Source organism: Chelonia mydas, chromosome 2, assembly GCF_015237465.2.
Source record: "Chelonia mydas isolate rCheMyd1 chromosome 2, rCheMyd1.pri.v2, whole genome shotgun sequence".
Taxonomy (NCBI): domain Eukaryota; kingdom Metazoa; phylum Chordata; order Testudines; family Cheloniidae; genus Chelonia; species Chelonia mydas.
In genome coordinates, this window is record NC_057850.1 from 259960791 (window position 1) to 259976625 (window position 15835).

The 15835-nt window shown below is 51.0% G+C and overlaps 2 protein-coding genes across 3 annotated transcripts in view; one reads left to right on the plus strand and one right to left on the minus strand.

Annotated features, from left to right (window-relative positions):
- LOC102941352 (zinc finger protein 420) overlaps nucleotides 1-15835 on the minus strand; it is a 289208-nt gene that overhangs the window by 233397 nt on the left and 39976 nt on the right. The gene's annotated exons all lie outside the window — the stretch shown is intronic.
- LOC102942476 (gastrula zinc finger protein XlCGF57.1) overlaps nucleotides 1-15835 on the plus strand; it is an 82195-nt gene that overhangs the window by 52663 nt on the left and 13697 nt on the right. The window contains exon 2 of one of the 2 annotated variants that reach the window (XM_037891386.2): nucleotides 15233-15341. The exons of the other annotated variant lie outside the window; for it this stretch is intronic. Coding sequence (XP_037747314.1) covers nucleotides 15318-15341 — 24 coding nt within the window. The 5' untranslated portion in view covers nucleotides 15233-15317. The remainder of the gene's footprint in view (nucleotides 1-15232; nucleotides 15342-15835) is intronic. 2 annotated transcript variants of the gene reach the window in all.

Genomic DNA, 15835 nt, shown 5'->3' on the forward strand with positions numbered 1-15835 from the left:
CAGACGACACCCATGCACAGAGTGCGGGAAGAGCTTTCGGCTGAAGATAAACCTTATCATTCACCAGAGGAGCCACGCAAACGAGGGGCCGTACGAGTGTCCTGAGTGTGAGATCCGCTTCACTTCCAAGCAGCATCTTGCTCTGCACCAGAGGATCCACAAAGGAGAGAGAGCTCCAGCACCTGGACTTGCGGAAAGCAGCGATCTGGAGCTGAGACTCTGCCCAGGAACGGAGTCCAAGGGAACCCCTTACAGAAGCACGAGAAGCAAATCTGGCATCGGGGAGCACAGGCCGAGTCACACCGACGAGAGGCTGTACGTGTGCCAACAGTGTAAGCAATACTTCTCCCAGGAGGTAGATCTAACGAGGCACCAGAAGACTCACAGCAAGATCTTCCCAACATGCACCGTGTGCTGGAAGACGTTCACCTGCTTCTACAGCCTCCGCAGGCACCAGATGGTCCCTTCGGGAGAGAGGCCGTATCGCTGCCCTGACTATGAGAAACGCTTCACTCGCAAGGTGACCCCCTTGCGGCACCAGAGGGTCCATGCCAGGGAGATGATCCTGAGGATGCGCCCAATGCACCGACAGATCGCCCGGCATCCGCCGCCCTCTGAAGCACCAGGGCAGCCACTGCAGGGAGAAGCTGCCAGCTGCCAGTCCACAGAAGCCTTCATTGGTCACCAGACAACGCACCCAGGAGAGACGTGATCACTGCACCCACTGCAACAAAAGCTTCCACTGTGACCAGTCTCTCAATTACCAGTACAGATCTCACACTGGGGGAAGGGAAGGGCTTCTCAGCTCCCAGGGGGCAGCCCAGTCCCACTGGGTGTAAGAACAGGAAATAAGGCAGTGGCCGGCGAGGACTGATAAATTACCACCTGGGAAAGGATGCAGGAAGCGCTGGGTGATGTTCTTTGGCCTGAGTCATGCAGGAGTTCAAAGTAGATTATCATAATGGTCCCTTCGGGCCTTATCTAGGAAGTGATGCCCAGGTGAGTATTGTCCGGCTGCCTCTGAAATGTTAGGGTGGCTGGAGTCTCAGAGAAACCGTGTTAGTGTCTAGGTGGATCTTGGAGCTGAGGGGGCCCACCTGAACTGTAGAGAGTCCACAGGTCAGATAACTGGGGCTTTCCCCTGCAAGGGAACGGAGCAGGAGGGAGTGCTTGGATGCCACGGTGGGGATGGTCCTGTGGAGGCCCACTCAGATCAATGTTTTGCAGTTCCTTATGTTCTCAGCAGGGCTTTCTAGTTCTCTGCCTCTGCCCTACTTGCTAACGCATTAACTGATTCCCACGTCGCTTTCCCATGAATTGGAGACTCTGCTTGTCAGTTAGACTTTTGTTTCATTCAGCACCGATTGTGTTAAGGTTTTAAGAGGCCGGGTGGTTGTGAGCCCCAAGCACACGCTGTGGGGGGAAGGGTAGGAGTGGGGAGTAACTTGATGTGGGTTTGGATCCCTCCCAGCTCCACCGTCATCACGTTAGGCCACCAGCACTTTTCCCTTCGTAGTAGACACCTTCCGGCCACTCAGCGTCATCTCCTCCCTGGGCTGTAAACTGACAAACCTTTAATTCTCTGGAATAAAAGGGCTTTAGAGAATTAATATGGTACACCTTCGGCTTTCGGTTGGAGGTGGGAAGGCTATGAGATAATTAACAGCTCCCAGGCGCTCCTGGACCGTGAATGGCCCTTCCCACGATGCTTCCATTTTATGGGCTTGGAGCGCCTTTAAGACCATGACCTGGTCCCCTACTTTGAAGGAACGCTCTCTGGCATGTTTATCATACCAGGCTTTTTGCTCTTTTTGAGCATCCTGTAAGTTTTCTTTAGCAAGGGCTAAAGAGGTTCGGAGAGTGTTTTGTAGGTTGGTTACAAAGTCCAGAATGTTAGTTCCTGGAGAAGGTGTAAATCCCTCCCATTGCTGCTTCACCAACTGTAATGGCCCCTTAACCTCACGGCCCTATACAAGTTCAAATGGTGAAAACCCTAAACTGGGATGTGGTACAGCTCTGTAGGCAAAGAGCAACTGCTGCAACACTAGGTCCCAATCATCGGAGTGCTCATTTACGAATTTATGTATCATGGCCCCCAAAGTCCCATTAAATTTCTCCACCAGGCCATTTGTTTGATGATGGTAAGGGGTGGCAACCAAGTGATTTACCCCATGAGCTTCCCAAAGGCTTTCCATAGTTCCTGCCAAGAAATTAGTTCCTGCATCTGTGAGGATGTCGGAGGGCCAACCTACCCTGACAAAAATGTCTGTTAGTGCCCGGCACACACTCTTAGCCCTGGTGTTGCTTAGAGCTACTGCTTCCGACCATCGGGTGGCAAAATCCATGAAAGTCAGTATGTACTGCTTTCCTCTGGGTGTCTTTTTTGGAAAAGGACCCAGAATATCCACAGCTACTCGCTGAAATGGAACCTCAATGATGGGGAGTGTCTGGAGAGGGGCTTTGACCTGGTCTTGGGGTTTTCCCACTCTTTGGCATACCTCACAAGACCGGACATAGGTAGAAACATCCTTGCCCATTCCCTCCCAGTGGAATGACCTCCCCAAACGGTCTTTGGTCCTGTTCACCCCAGCATGGCCGCTAGGATGATCGTGGGCTAAGCTCAAGAGCTTGGCCCGGTATTTAGTTGGAACTAGCAACTGTCTCTGAGGATGCCAGTCTTCCTGGTGTCCACCAGAAAGAGTTTCCTTGTATAAAAGTCCTCTTTCTACAAAAACCTGGATCGATTAGAAGAGCTGAGAGGCGGTGGGTTGCTCCGTGCCGCCATCCAAGCTCTCTGGAGGCTTTCATCTGCTTCCTGTTCGATCTGGAACTGTTCCCTTGATGCTGGAGACATCAGTTCCTCACTGAATTGTGGACCTATGCTTGGTCCCTCTGGAAGCGATGTAGGGGATGGGGCTGCTTCCGTTGACTGTGAACCGCTCTCCACAGGGACACTATGTTGGGGTTCAGGCTCCGGCTGAGCCTCTTGTGTAGGGTTATGGGCTGCTGCTGGTTCAGGTTCGGTGGGGCCCTTGGTGTTGGGGTTGCAAGTACTGGATTCAGTGCTGGCAATGGGTCTGGTGCTGGTTGTTCCGCTGGTTCCGGTTCTGGCTCTGTCTGGGTCTCTGGGACTGGATCCACTACTGCTGTTGCAGACATTGGCCTGGGGTCCGGGTCCATCACCTCTGACCGGGTCCTGGTAGAAGTTTCCGGAACAGAGCTAGGCGTGACGGCTGGTTTAGCCTGGCTGCGGGTGACCATTCCCACCCTCTTGGCTGACTTCACGATTGGCCAAGTCTTCCCCCAACAGCATGGGGATAGGATAATCATCATAGACTGCAAAAGTCCATGTTCCTGACCAGCCCTTGTACTGGACAGGCAACTTGGCTGTAGGCAAATTGAAAGAGTTGGACTTGAAGGGTTGAATCGTCACTTGGATCTCTGGGTTGATTAAATTGGGATCCACTAAGGAAGCATGGATAGCCGACACTTGTGCTCCGGTGTCCCTCCATGCGGTGACCTTCTTCCCACCCACACTCACAGTTTCCCTCTGCTCTGAGGGTATCTGGGAGGTATCTGGGCCTGAGGACCTCTGGTGTGATTCCTGTGCAATGAACTGTAATCTGTTGGGGTTCTTGGGGCAGTTAGCCTTTACATGCCCCGGCTCGTTACATTTAAAACATCGTCCAGCTGATGGGTCACTGGGGCAAGGTGGGCTGCTGGAGAACGGTGTGGTGGGACGATAACGTGTGTGGAGTGTTCCTTGGGGGGTAGTTGGGGCATTGGGCTGCCCCCGGTAGCAGGGTGTGGTCTGAGGTTGTCCCTTCTGGTATCCGCTCCAACTGCGACCAGTTTTTTTCCTTTCTGCCACCTCCACCCATTTGGTTCCAATCTCCCCCGCCTCGATTACAGTTGTGGGCTTCCCATCTAGGATGTATCTTTCTATTTCCTCAGGAACACCCTCTAAGAACTGCTCCATTTGCATTAGGAAGGGCAGCTCTTCTGGAGATTTAACACTTGCTCCTGCTATCCAGGCATCCCAATGTTTCACAATGTGGTAGGCAGTCAGGTAAATGACACGTCTGGTTTCCACCTTAGGGCTCTGAACTGCCAACGGGAATGCTCGGGTGTTAGCCCCATTCTGACTCTCGCCTTGGTTTTAAACAGTTCATACTTGTTCATGTGTTCCTTAGGCATTTCAGCCGTCACCTCTGCTAAGGGTCCACTGAGCTGCGGCCTCAGCTCTACCATGTATTGATCGGTAGAGATGCTGTACCCAAGGCAGGCCCTTTTGAAGTTTTCTAAGAAGGCCTCGGTATCATCGCCTGCCTTGTAGGTGGGGAACTTTCTGGGATGGGAAGTGGTACCTGGAGAAGGATTGCTAGGGTTTGTTGGTATATTCTGCTGAGCCTTTGCCTTCTCCATCTCCAGTGCATGCTTCCTCTCTTTTTCCTTCTCCTCCAGTTCTTTTCCCCTTGCCTCCATAGCTCTCCTGTGGGCAGCCTCTTGTTTTTTTTCTGCCTCTTTCGCTGCCTCCATTTCTTTGTCCTTTTAAAATCTGTGCTTCTGGTTCAAAAAAATCTCAACTTGATCTCAAAATGATTTCAAGTTAATCCCACCGCTCTGCCACCACGTCAAGGTTCCTTCCCCACTCTGAACTCTAGGGTACAGATGTGGGGACCTGCATGAAAACCCCCTAATCTTATTTTTACCAGCTTAGATTAAAACTTCCCCAAAGTACAAACTATTTTCCTTTTCCCCCTGGACTTTATTGCTGCCACCACCAAGCGTCTAACAGATATATAACCGGGAAAGAGTCTGCTTGGAAACGTCTTTCCCCCCCAAATCCTCCCCAAACCCTACACCCCTTTTCCTGGGGAAGGCTTGATAAAAATCCTCACCAATTTGCATAGGTGAACACAGACCCAAACCCTTGGAACTTAAGAACAATGAAAAAGCAATCAGGTTCTTAAAAGAAGAATTTTAATTGAAGAAAAAAAGTAAAAGAATCACCTCTGTAAAATCAGGATGGTAAATAACTCACAGGGTAATCAGATTTGAAACACAGAGAATCCCTCTAGGCAAAACCTTAAGTTACAAAAAGACACAAAAACAGGAATCTACATTCCATTCAGCACAGCTATTTTATCAGCCATTTAAACAAAACAGAATCTAACGCAGATCTAGCTAGATTGCTTACTAAGTTCTAAGACTCCATTCCTGTTCTGTCCCTGGCAAAATCATCACACAGACAGAGAGACCCTTTGTTTCTCCCCCCCTCCAGCTTTGAAAATATCTTGTCTCCTCATTGGTCATATGGGTCAGGTGCCAGCGAGGTTATCCTAGCTTCTTAACCCTTTACAGGTCAAAGGGCTTTTCCTCTGGCCAGGAGGGATTTTAAAGCTGTTTAGCCTTTCCTTTATATTTATGACACCCCCAGTAGGAGATGTGACACATGAGTGATGCTAGACATAGGGCCAAACTCTTTGCATTCTTGCTCTGTCTGCTGGTGTGTTTCAGTGGGATTGTTTATCTGCTCAGTGGATTCGTTAATAAAGGGACTCGTGATGAATTGCAGTTGTTTCTCGTGTGCTCCTAGAGTCTCTTATTCTAATGATATTGATGATAATATTCCTGATGCTGTCGTCCTCAGGAGACCGAACCTTTGTTGACCACAGCAATCTAAGAGATTAATCAATACAACTATCAATTAATTATGCAACTTGAACCTGATTCTCCCACATCCCAAGGGAGTGCCCGACCCAATGAGCTATTGGCTATTCTGGGATGTCTCATTCTCTCTTGTTTTGACCAGAAATTCCAGCCTGCAGCTGAGAAAGTTGAGTTGAAACTGATACGTTCCCACGAAAAGTTTTTGATGAATCTGCATTTCCCGATGGAAAAACGTTTTGGTAGGTGGCTGCTAGAAGAGATGCCATCAAAGCAATGACAGGGTGAGTCAGGTGAGAGACATCAGGTAGTACGCCCTGTCTGCAGCTGGCTACTAAGGGCCAGTTTAAATGCGTAGGTTCCCAGGTTTGCTTTCTGTTGTGGCTTAAAACCCAGCGTGTGATGTAACTGTTTGACGTTAACAAGTCTGGCCCCTTTCCGAGCAAGCCGTAAGGTGTGTTGGTTTGGTTAGCATGTTGTTTCTTTATTTCCTGGCCATCCGAGCACCACTGGCCATTGTGTGTTGGCTGGTGTGGGTAGCATTGTATCACTTCTGTGTTTGTAATGTTTAGTATTGTGGGGCTTGGGTATAGAGGCAACTGCCATCAGATGTCACTAAAATGGGTGAGAGGTTGCACACACAGTTTTCATAGATTCAGAAGCCAGAAGGGACCATGGTGATCATCTAGTCTGTCCTCCTGTGTAACACAGGCTAGAGAACTTCCCCAAAATAATCCCTAGAGCAGAGCTTTTGGAAAACATCCCATCTTGATTTAAAAATTGTCAGGAATGGAGAATCCACCATGACCCTGGGTAAGTTGTTCCAGTGATTAATTACCCTCACTGTTAAAAATGTACATGTTATTCCCAGTCTGGATTTGTCCAGCCATTCCAACTTTTCCTGCTAAGTTGAAGAGTCCATTATTAAATATTGGTTCCCCATGTAGGTACTTGTAGACTGTAATCAAGTCACTCCTTAACTTTCTCTGTTAGACTGTTTATCTTATCACTATAAGGGGCATGTTTTCTAATTTTTTCATTATTCTCGTGGCTTTTCTCTGACCCCTCTCCAATTGATTAACCTCCTTCTTGAACTGTGGGCACCAGAACCGAACACAGGATTCCAGCAGTGGCTGCACCAGTGCCAAATACAAGGTAAAATACACTGTACTCTCAAGATTCCCATTAGAATCGCATTAGCTCTTTTGACCACAGTGTCACACTGGGAGTTCATGTTCAGCTGATTGTCCACCAAGCCCGCCATGTCTTTTTCAGAGTCGTGGTTCCCAGCATAGAGTGTCGTATGGTGTAATAATGACTCTCCCATTACAGGGAGTGGTGAGGCTCTGGATGCATACACATCGTGCTGGTTAATTTGCTGGGGGGTTGGGCTTTTAAAAGAACCAACAAGGAACGAACCCATGGAATGCACAGCTCATCTCATTGCAACACGTACTTCCCCTTCTCCTGCCTGTTATCCCTGGTTCTCATGTAGATGCTGATCCTGCAAACACTTGGGACCTAATCCAGCTCCCATTGAAGTGAATGGAAAAACTGCCATTGACTTTATTGGATGTCAGATCAGGCCCTCAATGCTGAGTAGAGAACGTCGATTCATTGGTTTATGTGGGATCGTTCAAGTGGAGGGCTCACTACTTTGATGGTAAGTGTTTGCAGGACTGAGCCCCTGAACCCCAGTGCTAGTCAAGCCATCGCGGGGGTTGAATTTGCCCATGTGGCTCTGACTACAACCTCAAGGCTCTAGATCGTACAGTCTCTATGACTGAGACTTCTCATTTTGTATTAATTCCACGCGTGTCTCTTTAGTGGTACAGAACTAGTAATGAATCTGTATATACGTTCTCCTGCATCTTTTGGCTTTGCTTTACTTGTTTGTTATTAATTTGTATTACCATCCACCTAAGAGCCCTAGTCAATGGATGCAGGGAGATGACCTTTTGTTAACTTTTTGTATATTTTACAGATTAAAAAAATAAATTGAAAAGAATCACAATAAAATGTGCTATTTGAGTCCAGCGTAATATTTGATGGTTTTGGCTCAGAAAATGCCCATACAGATTTTTTCATATATACACACACACGCACGCACACAATGATCAATATTAATCATTCGTTAATCACCTGTCACAACAAATCCTGCATCTTGGCAGGGGGTTAGACTATATGATCCTTACGTTCTCTGATTCTGTCTTGTAATAAGTTATAACTAGGCTTGGAAAGACCAGATTTTTATCAGTAAATGTCAATTTCACCATACACACAAACCCATGAAAAAATATTTCCATCAATAATAATCGATGTTTACCCGTAGGAAAAGGAAGAAAAATGCTGCTTGAGAACTTACTAGAGTTTGATTTCAGAATTTTGTTGGATCATATTAAAGAAGTTCTGTATTAAAATCACAAATGAGTTTGATTCCCCATAGTTTAAATTCCAGGGTATTACTAATTAAGAGGTCTGTTGGTTTTTGGTACTGTTTCTCTCCCTCTGTGTGTGAAACTTGCAAGCTGCTAATTGTGTTAGTACATTCTAAGACAGAGTCTGTTCTCAAAGCAATTCACAGAGAGAGAGACTCAAAGCAATACTCTAACAACAGAAACAGCACCCAGAGACTCCCCGCCCTTTTGTTGTATTAACAATTGTGATTAAAATAGAGATAGAGGATGTATGTGGATGGATGCTTGGTGTGGATAATAACTGAATGATCAGGGAGGTGCCAGCCTAAGAATCCAGTGTCCATCAGCTGAAGAAGGCATCAAATGGAAATAATCAGAGGACCCCCGGAGGGCAGACTGGAATCCACCCAACAGCCTCAAGAATGGGAGAACCAAAGAACAAGATAACATCTTGGAGCCGTCAGGAATGTGCTATCTGCTGATTGATTCAGCAACAGCATGATGCAGCAATTCCCATAGACTGGCATAGGAAGAAATTCCTATAAAAATAGACTCTAAAAAGTGAGAACTTTGGGGTCTGATTCTGCAAAGCAACTTCCAGGAGCATCAGATGAGCATCTGACAAGGCCCTGCTCCCTCCTCATGTCCAGGCCACCTGGCCAGTGGCTTGGCATGAGCAACTCTAAGGCTGGTAACTATGATAACAACCTTGCAGAACCTGTGTGTGTGTGAGTGTGTGTGTGTGTGTGTGTGAATGTGTGAATAAATATGAGATTGAATGGAATGTTATAGCTGTAACTAACTGCTTACTATGATTCTTTCTGTATTCACAATAAATGTGGTATTTTGCCTTTTTCCCTTTAATAAGATCCTGCTGGTTTTTATTTTATTGGTACAACACATCAATAATAATCGATGTTTACTCGTAGGAAAAGAAAGAAAAATGCTGCTTGAGAACTTACTAGAGTTTGGTTTCAGGATATTTGCTTTGTATTTTTGACATAGGAGGTCGACTATTTGTTTTAACGGTTATAAAGCGTTAACTTTTTGAATCTGTGTCTGCCATTAAATATTGTCTGATCTCCCCCCCGAATTTCCTACAACTGTGAAAATTTAAATCAATAAAAATAAAATGCTTAAACCCATAATTTTGTGCAACTGTGAAAATTTAAATTGATAAAAATTGAAAAAAAATGCTTAAATAAACATTATCCATTGAAATGATAAAAAAGATGGAATTCTGCCAAGCTTGCTGTAAGTCAGCGGTTCTCAAACTGTGGGTCGGGAGCCCAAAGTGTGTTGCAACCCCACTTTAATTGGGTCGCCAAGGCCAGCATTAGACTTGCTGGAACGCATGGCTGAAGCTGAAGCCTGAGCTCCACCCTCACCCGGGGTGGCGAGGCTTGGGCTCTGCCCCCTTCTCCTCTCCCTCCCCCACATCTCCCCCACCCGCTCATGCAATAACTTTGTTGTCTGAAGGGTTCCTGGTGCAATGAAGGTTGAGAACCCCTGCTATAAGTAGACTATGCAATATAACAGAGACTTGAATGACAGACACCGATTTATTCTGATCAGTGGGGTTTCAGGGATCTACTTTAAGGCTGTGAGGTTTTAGCTTTGTACTTGGAAGAATTAATGACTCAATTTAAACCCTGTAAAATCCCCTGATACCACCGTGATGGGTACTGTAAAATGGAGAAATTATTTGACTGAAAAAAATCAGAGCCTGTCAACCGGTGGGTTCTCATGCCAGCTCAGGGTGGATTGACGCCACGCCAGAGTCTGTTCCAGGCCTTTGCCACAGGGCACCATTTATTGGTTCAACAGAAACTTAGACAAAATGTCAAGATGAAGTCATTCCTCTGCCCATTTCCCTCACCTCTCTGAGCCTCTCCAGGTCCTTGCCCTGACCCAGGGACTCCTGTAGGAACCTGACTGCTCCCTGCAATTCTCTAGCCCAGATGATGTTGCTGGCCAGGACAAGATCCACAAAGGGACTTAGGTGCCACTGAGATCCTCAAAACACATGCTGCACTCCCCCTCAACCTGCAGGCAACTATGTTTCTGCCAGGAGGTGTGCACAAAACTGCCTACGTTCTGGTGCCCTGGAGCTACTCAGCACCATACCTTACTCCCAAATCCTGGCGCAATTCTTAAGGGAGGTTTTTGCTCCCCCTCTCTTGCTTGCAGGGCCCAAATGGATAGGTGTTCTCAGAGCACCTATCAAATCGGGCCTTGCGCAGAAGACAGCTGGGGAAGACCAGATTGATGTGTGTGTGTCTGTCTCTCTGTCCCAGAGTACCCAATAGCCCAGTGCTTAGGGCACTCACCTGAGAAGCAGCAGACTTGTTTGCAGATCACAGCTCTGCCTGATTTGGAGCAGCAACATGAAGTCAGATCTCCCACCTCCCAGCTGAGTGCCTTAATTCTGGGGTGGGACTCTCTCAGTCCCTCCTCCTGAAGCTGTTCCAATGTGTATAATACTGAAGTATTTACTCCTGGGGGAATTCTGTTACAAAAATTTAAAAATTCTGCGCAGTGTATTTTAAAATTCTGCATATTTTATTTGTCAAAATAATGCAATATAATCACTCTAGTTTCAATTATTTTGGTAATTTACTTAAACTACAATACAATGGATGGAGAATGGGAGTGGGGAGCGTTGGAGGAAATCCCCAAACCCCCTTGCCTACCAGTAATGTAACTAGGTTTGACCCTTTATTTCTAGTTATTATTCAACAAATATATGCATCCATATGCTCAGTGTTACATCATAGACAACTGAAGAACTAGTGAGGGCTGGGGAATCAAACTCACAATTTATATTGGCTACTGTCCATCTCCAGAAAGGTCAGTAGCAAACAGTTCATGGAGCACATTCTGATAGGAAATTTTTTCAGTCCAAAAATTTAGACCAGTTCTAATCACTAAAGCACCATAAGCATTTATAAGGCCATACTGTCCTTTACACCACTCTGGCAATGTAAAGGAGCCTTAAAACGTTTACCCCTGTTCTATATTCCTGGGGGAATTCACAAAGAGAATGGGAACAATTCACTAAGCAGGCAGGCTGCTACATTCTGCTCTGCCAGAGGGGACAGAGCCTGCCCCATGCCTATCTCCTCAGAAACACCCCGAGGCCTTGCCCCTCCATGCCAAGCATGCGGCAACAGTGAGCGAGAGGGAGAGAGTCTCTCTCTCTCTTGCATGACTGTCCAGCCCTGCCCCCCCAGTGGTGATTTATGTCTCTACTGGCTGCTTTGGGCACCCGAGCCAACCTGCCAGTGCTGCTGGAGAGGGGTGCATGACCGCTCTTGCAGCTTCCCTTTGCTTTCCTGTCAGAAGTCATTTTTCTGCGGGGAAGCAAAGAAATCTGCGGGGGACATGAATTCGGTGCATGCGCAGTGATGCAGTTCCCCCGGGAGAATACAGTATTAACTGGAACAGGGGCTGGACCCTGGCTCTCCCAGGTGAGTGCCCTGATCCCCAAGCTGTACAATCACTCTCACATTCTGGCCCAATGACGATTTAAGTATTTATACAAAGTGGAACAACTTCAGCGAGAGAGACCCATCTTGGAATACCCTACAGCTGCCACCACTTCCTCCTCCTGGTTTCTTCTTGAGAAAGGGCTGACCTGGCCTGGGCACCTAACTGCAGCAGCAGGCTCACAGCTGAGACTCCCTGCGTGGAGATAAAATCCTCTTTCCTACCGGAGAAGGCATTGTGCCGGCCCTTTCCAAGACATAGCACATGCTCCCCACGCTCCTTTAGCTAGTGCATGGTGGGGACAGAGCCATGGGGGGCTGGTACAGTGCCGGGAGCGCTGGGAATCATGGGAGGGAGGGAAAAGGTGACAAAGCTCCTGTGTCCCCGCATTGTTCCCTGCTATGCTGAGCACTCCTCTTGTATCTTGGAGGGTGGGTTATCTGATCTCCCCTGTATTAAGGGCCGAGATGGACAGAAGTCTGACCTGAGGCCGAATTAAATATTACTGTAGGTTGGCCAAAAGGTTATCACTGCAGGGTGATTTGTACAAAATGTGACACATTACAGGCAAAGCTTACAGCTACGCGTATAGTTAAGGTGGCCAAACATGCTCCATTAAAAGAGCCTGTTTTCTGCGTATGGAGTAGACCTTGTACCTGAGTGTGCCATATGCACAACTGACCTGTGAGCAGCTTCTCCATTGCTGCCTACCTCCTTCCTCTTCTGGCCTTCATTTTCCAATCCGGCCTCCTCCTGGCAAGCAGGGTTTCTTCTGACACAGCAGATGGCGTCTGTCTTCAGGGCTCAGATGTGCCCCAGAATCCTTCCCAAGCTCCACACCAGCTGCTGTCATGGCTCAGCAGGGAACTGCAGACCTGCACGGGTTCCTTCAGTGCCGGACCTGCGAGGGGCAGGGGGCAGTTGGCCACATTTGCCGGGGGAGGGGGCGGGAAGTAAGGCAGTTATTTCAGTTACAGAGTTGCAGCTTGGTCCCTTGTGCTGGGTCATTGTAAGGTGTAGGAAAGGTGTGAAATACACAAGAAACAGCCCTTGCTGGATTTAAATCTAACATACTTGGTCTAGTGCATTGAAGTACCCTACGTGCAGGGTACTCCTTGCGAACAGCTTCTCATTGGCCACCTGAGACTAAGTGTTGGCTTTGAAATGCCTCTTAGGGTTGTTCTACAACGTGAGTGTATGTGTAAATACTTCTCGGCTCTCTGATAAACCTGGCCCTCCAGGACTGACAGATGCTGACACCACAAGGAGCAGCAGGGGCAAAATGCCGAGCGGAAATCCTCTGTCAGCGTTGATTACTCAGGGTCCCAGACGCTCCCATGCTACGCCACCATCTCGACATGGAAGTGCATGCTGTGGGAAACGGAGCTGTGTATTCTAACGTGTTCTGGCTGGAGACCAAGTTCTGCCGTTACGCCAGGGTAAGTCCAGAGAAACCCCACTGATTTCAGTGACCTCAGTCCTGATATGCTGCTGCAGCTGAGGGCAGAAATTGTCTTTTCAGCTATCGACATATATGGGTGCATTCAAGATAATTAATCAGGATACATCAGCGTGAGCGGAGTTGTGTCTGTGATTACCAACCTTATTCCAATCTCACTTCGTTAAACCTCTGCTCTGACACGTCTGCCTCTTAATCGTTCTTGGGCCAAAGCCTACTCAGTGTAATCCTGATTAGCCTCGTCCTTCTCTGTGGGAGGGCTCACAAGGGTAAGGGCAGTGGGATTGGGAATCTTATCTCATATCTTGAGACCACCTGGTTTTATAGAAACTCAAGAGCTGGGTCAGCTCCGGGCATGTATGCATGTTTATGGAAAGGAGACTCAGGATAAGGTCCAGGCCTGGCACAGCCTGTGGGGCTCACAGGATCAGCCCCATACAGCTGGTATCTCATTCAACGGTGCACGAAGGCCAGAAGTTTCCAAACCAGTGCCGGTGAAATTGGGCAGCTCAGAGCCTCCCTGGCCACACGACATTTTCAACAGTGTTAATCTTGCTCAATACCCCAGTGGACCCCGGGGGCCGGTGTTCCCAAGGGCTGTACTGGGGCACGGCTTGATTGCTCTTGGAGGTCTGGTGAAAGCACCCCAGGAACTCCACACGTGCACCAAAGAGCCCCTGAGCCAGGCGTGCTCACTGCCCCCTCCCCCAAATTCAGACAGGCCACATGTGGCCTCAACCCAGCTCCCCCACCTCCCCCCCACTCCTCCAAGCATCCACGCAGGACAATGAGGCAAGAGGAACAATTACTGACTGAAAAGTGGGGCAGAGAGGGTGAGAATGGGTGATCCCGTGGGGTTCCTGCCCACAGCAGTTGTCAGGTGGGTGCAGGTGCCCCCCCCCCACAGTACACACACACTGATCTGATGTGCCCAGGTCCTGCTGAAGAGCATCTCCAGGGGGCAGGGGAATGTGTGTGTGTGTGGGGGGTGGAATGGGCCAGGAGCAGGGGAATGTGGGGGGGGAGTGGGATGGGCAGGAGGGTGGGGTGGGGGCAGGGGAATGAGGAGGATAGAGGTGGGGGTGGGGAGCAGGGTGGGTGGGGACAGGGAATGTGGGGGGTGGGAGTGGGATGGGCAGGAGGGTGGGGTGGGGGCAGGGAATGTGGGGGGTGGGAGTGGGGTGGGGGCAGGGGAATGAGGAGGATAGAGGTGTGGGCAGGGAATGTGGGGGCAGGGAATGTGGGGGGTGGGAGTGGGAGGGGCAGGAGGGTGGGGTGGGGGTAGGGAATGTGGGGGGGAGTGGGGGTGGGGGCAGGGGAATGAGGAGGATAGAGGTGGGGGTGGGGAGCAGGATGGGGTGGGGGTGGGGAATGTGGGGGGGGGAGTGGGGTGGGCAGGAGGGTGGGGTGGGGGCAGGGAATGTGGGGGGGAGTGGGGTGGGGGCAGGGGAATGAGGAGGATAGAGGTGGGGGTGGGGAGCAGGATGGGGTGGGGGTGGGGAATGTGGGGGGGGAGTGGGGTGGGCAGGAGGGTGGGGTGGGGGCAGGGAATGTGGGGGGGAGTGGGGTGGGGGCAGGGGAATGTGGAAGGTGGGAGTGGGGTGGGGCAGGGGAATGAGGAGGATAGAGGTGTGGGCAGGGAATGTGGGGGCAGGGAATGTGGGGGGTGGGAGTGAGAGGGGCAGGAGGGTGGGGTGGGGGTAGGGAATGTGGGGGGGAGTGGGGTGGGGGCAGGGGAAGGAGGAGGATAGAGGTAGGGTGGGGGCAGGGAATGTGGGGGGGAGTGGGGTGGGCAGGAGGGTGGGGTGGGGGTAGGGAATGTGGGGGGGAGTGGGGTGGGGGCAGGGGAAGGAGGAGGATAGAGGTGGGGTGGGGCAGGGAATGTGGGGGGGAGTGGGGGTGGGGGCAGGGGAATGAGGAGGATAGAGGTGGGGATGGGGAGCAGGATGGGGTGGGGGCAGGGAATGTGGGAGGGGGGAGAGGAGTGGGGTGGGGGTTTTTGTGGGAGTGGGGCCCAGCGGGGGGGGGGCCGCTAGCGGCCCTCCGCCCCCCCCCCCCCCCGGCCTCGCCGCGCGAACGGGGCTGCTCCCCCCAGGGCCGCCAGGGGGCGCTGCCGGCGCCGGCTGCCCGCCCCCCGCTCCCCCGGCTCCCGGCATGCACTGCGCGGCGCCCGGCAGCGGGGCCGGCCCGTGGCGAGGCGGCGCCGGGACTCTGCCCAGCCCGCAGCGGGAGCGGGGCTCGGCCGGGCCGGGCCCGCGGGAGCAGCCCCGCCCGGGGGGGCCATGGCCGAGCGGGCCGCTGCCCAGGTGAGGGCCCGGCGGGGGGGCGGGGTTGTGGGCCCGGCTCGGGCCCGGGGCCGTGACGTGGCTTTGTCTCGGGGGCCGGGCTGCGGGGTCGCTCCAGCCCCCCCGTCCCGCCTCTTCCCGCCTGGATTCATGACTGTCCTCGGGCGCCCCCTCGCGGTGACTCAGGAGTGTGCGGCGCCCACGCGGGGGCGGGAGGGGAGTGGGGGTGGGGGGGCCGCTGGATTTCGCCTGCCAAGCGTCCCCGTGTTCGCTGTCGTGGGGGTGGGGGCGCTTTTCTCTCCTCCTTGATGGGTCTGGTCTGCTTAGGCCCGGGTCCTGGAAAGGCTTTCCGCCTTGCCTGACTTCTGCCGTGGACGGGGCCCCCTCGCCTTCAGGGAGGCTGCTCGCCCCCCGGGGGACTGCCTGGGCGGGTGTCGGCTGCACCGATTCCTCCCAGCCTCAGCTCTCCCCAGCACGGGCCGGCGCTCGCTACATCTTCGTACGGTGCGCAGTGC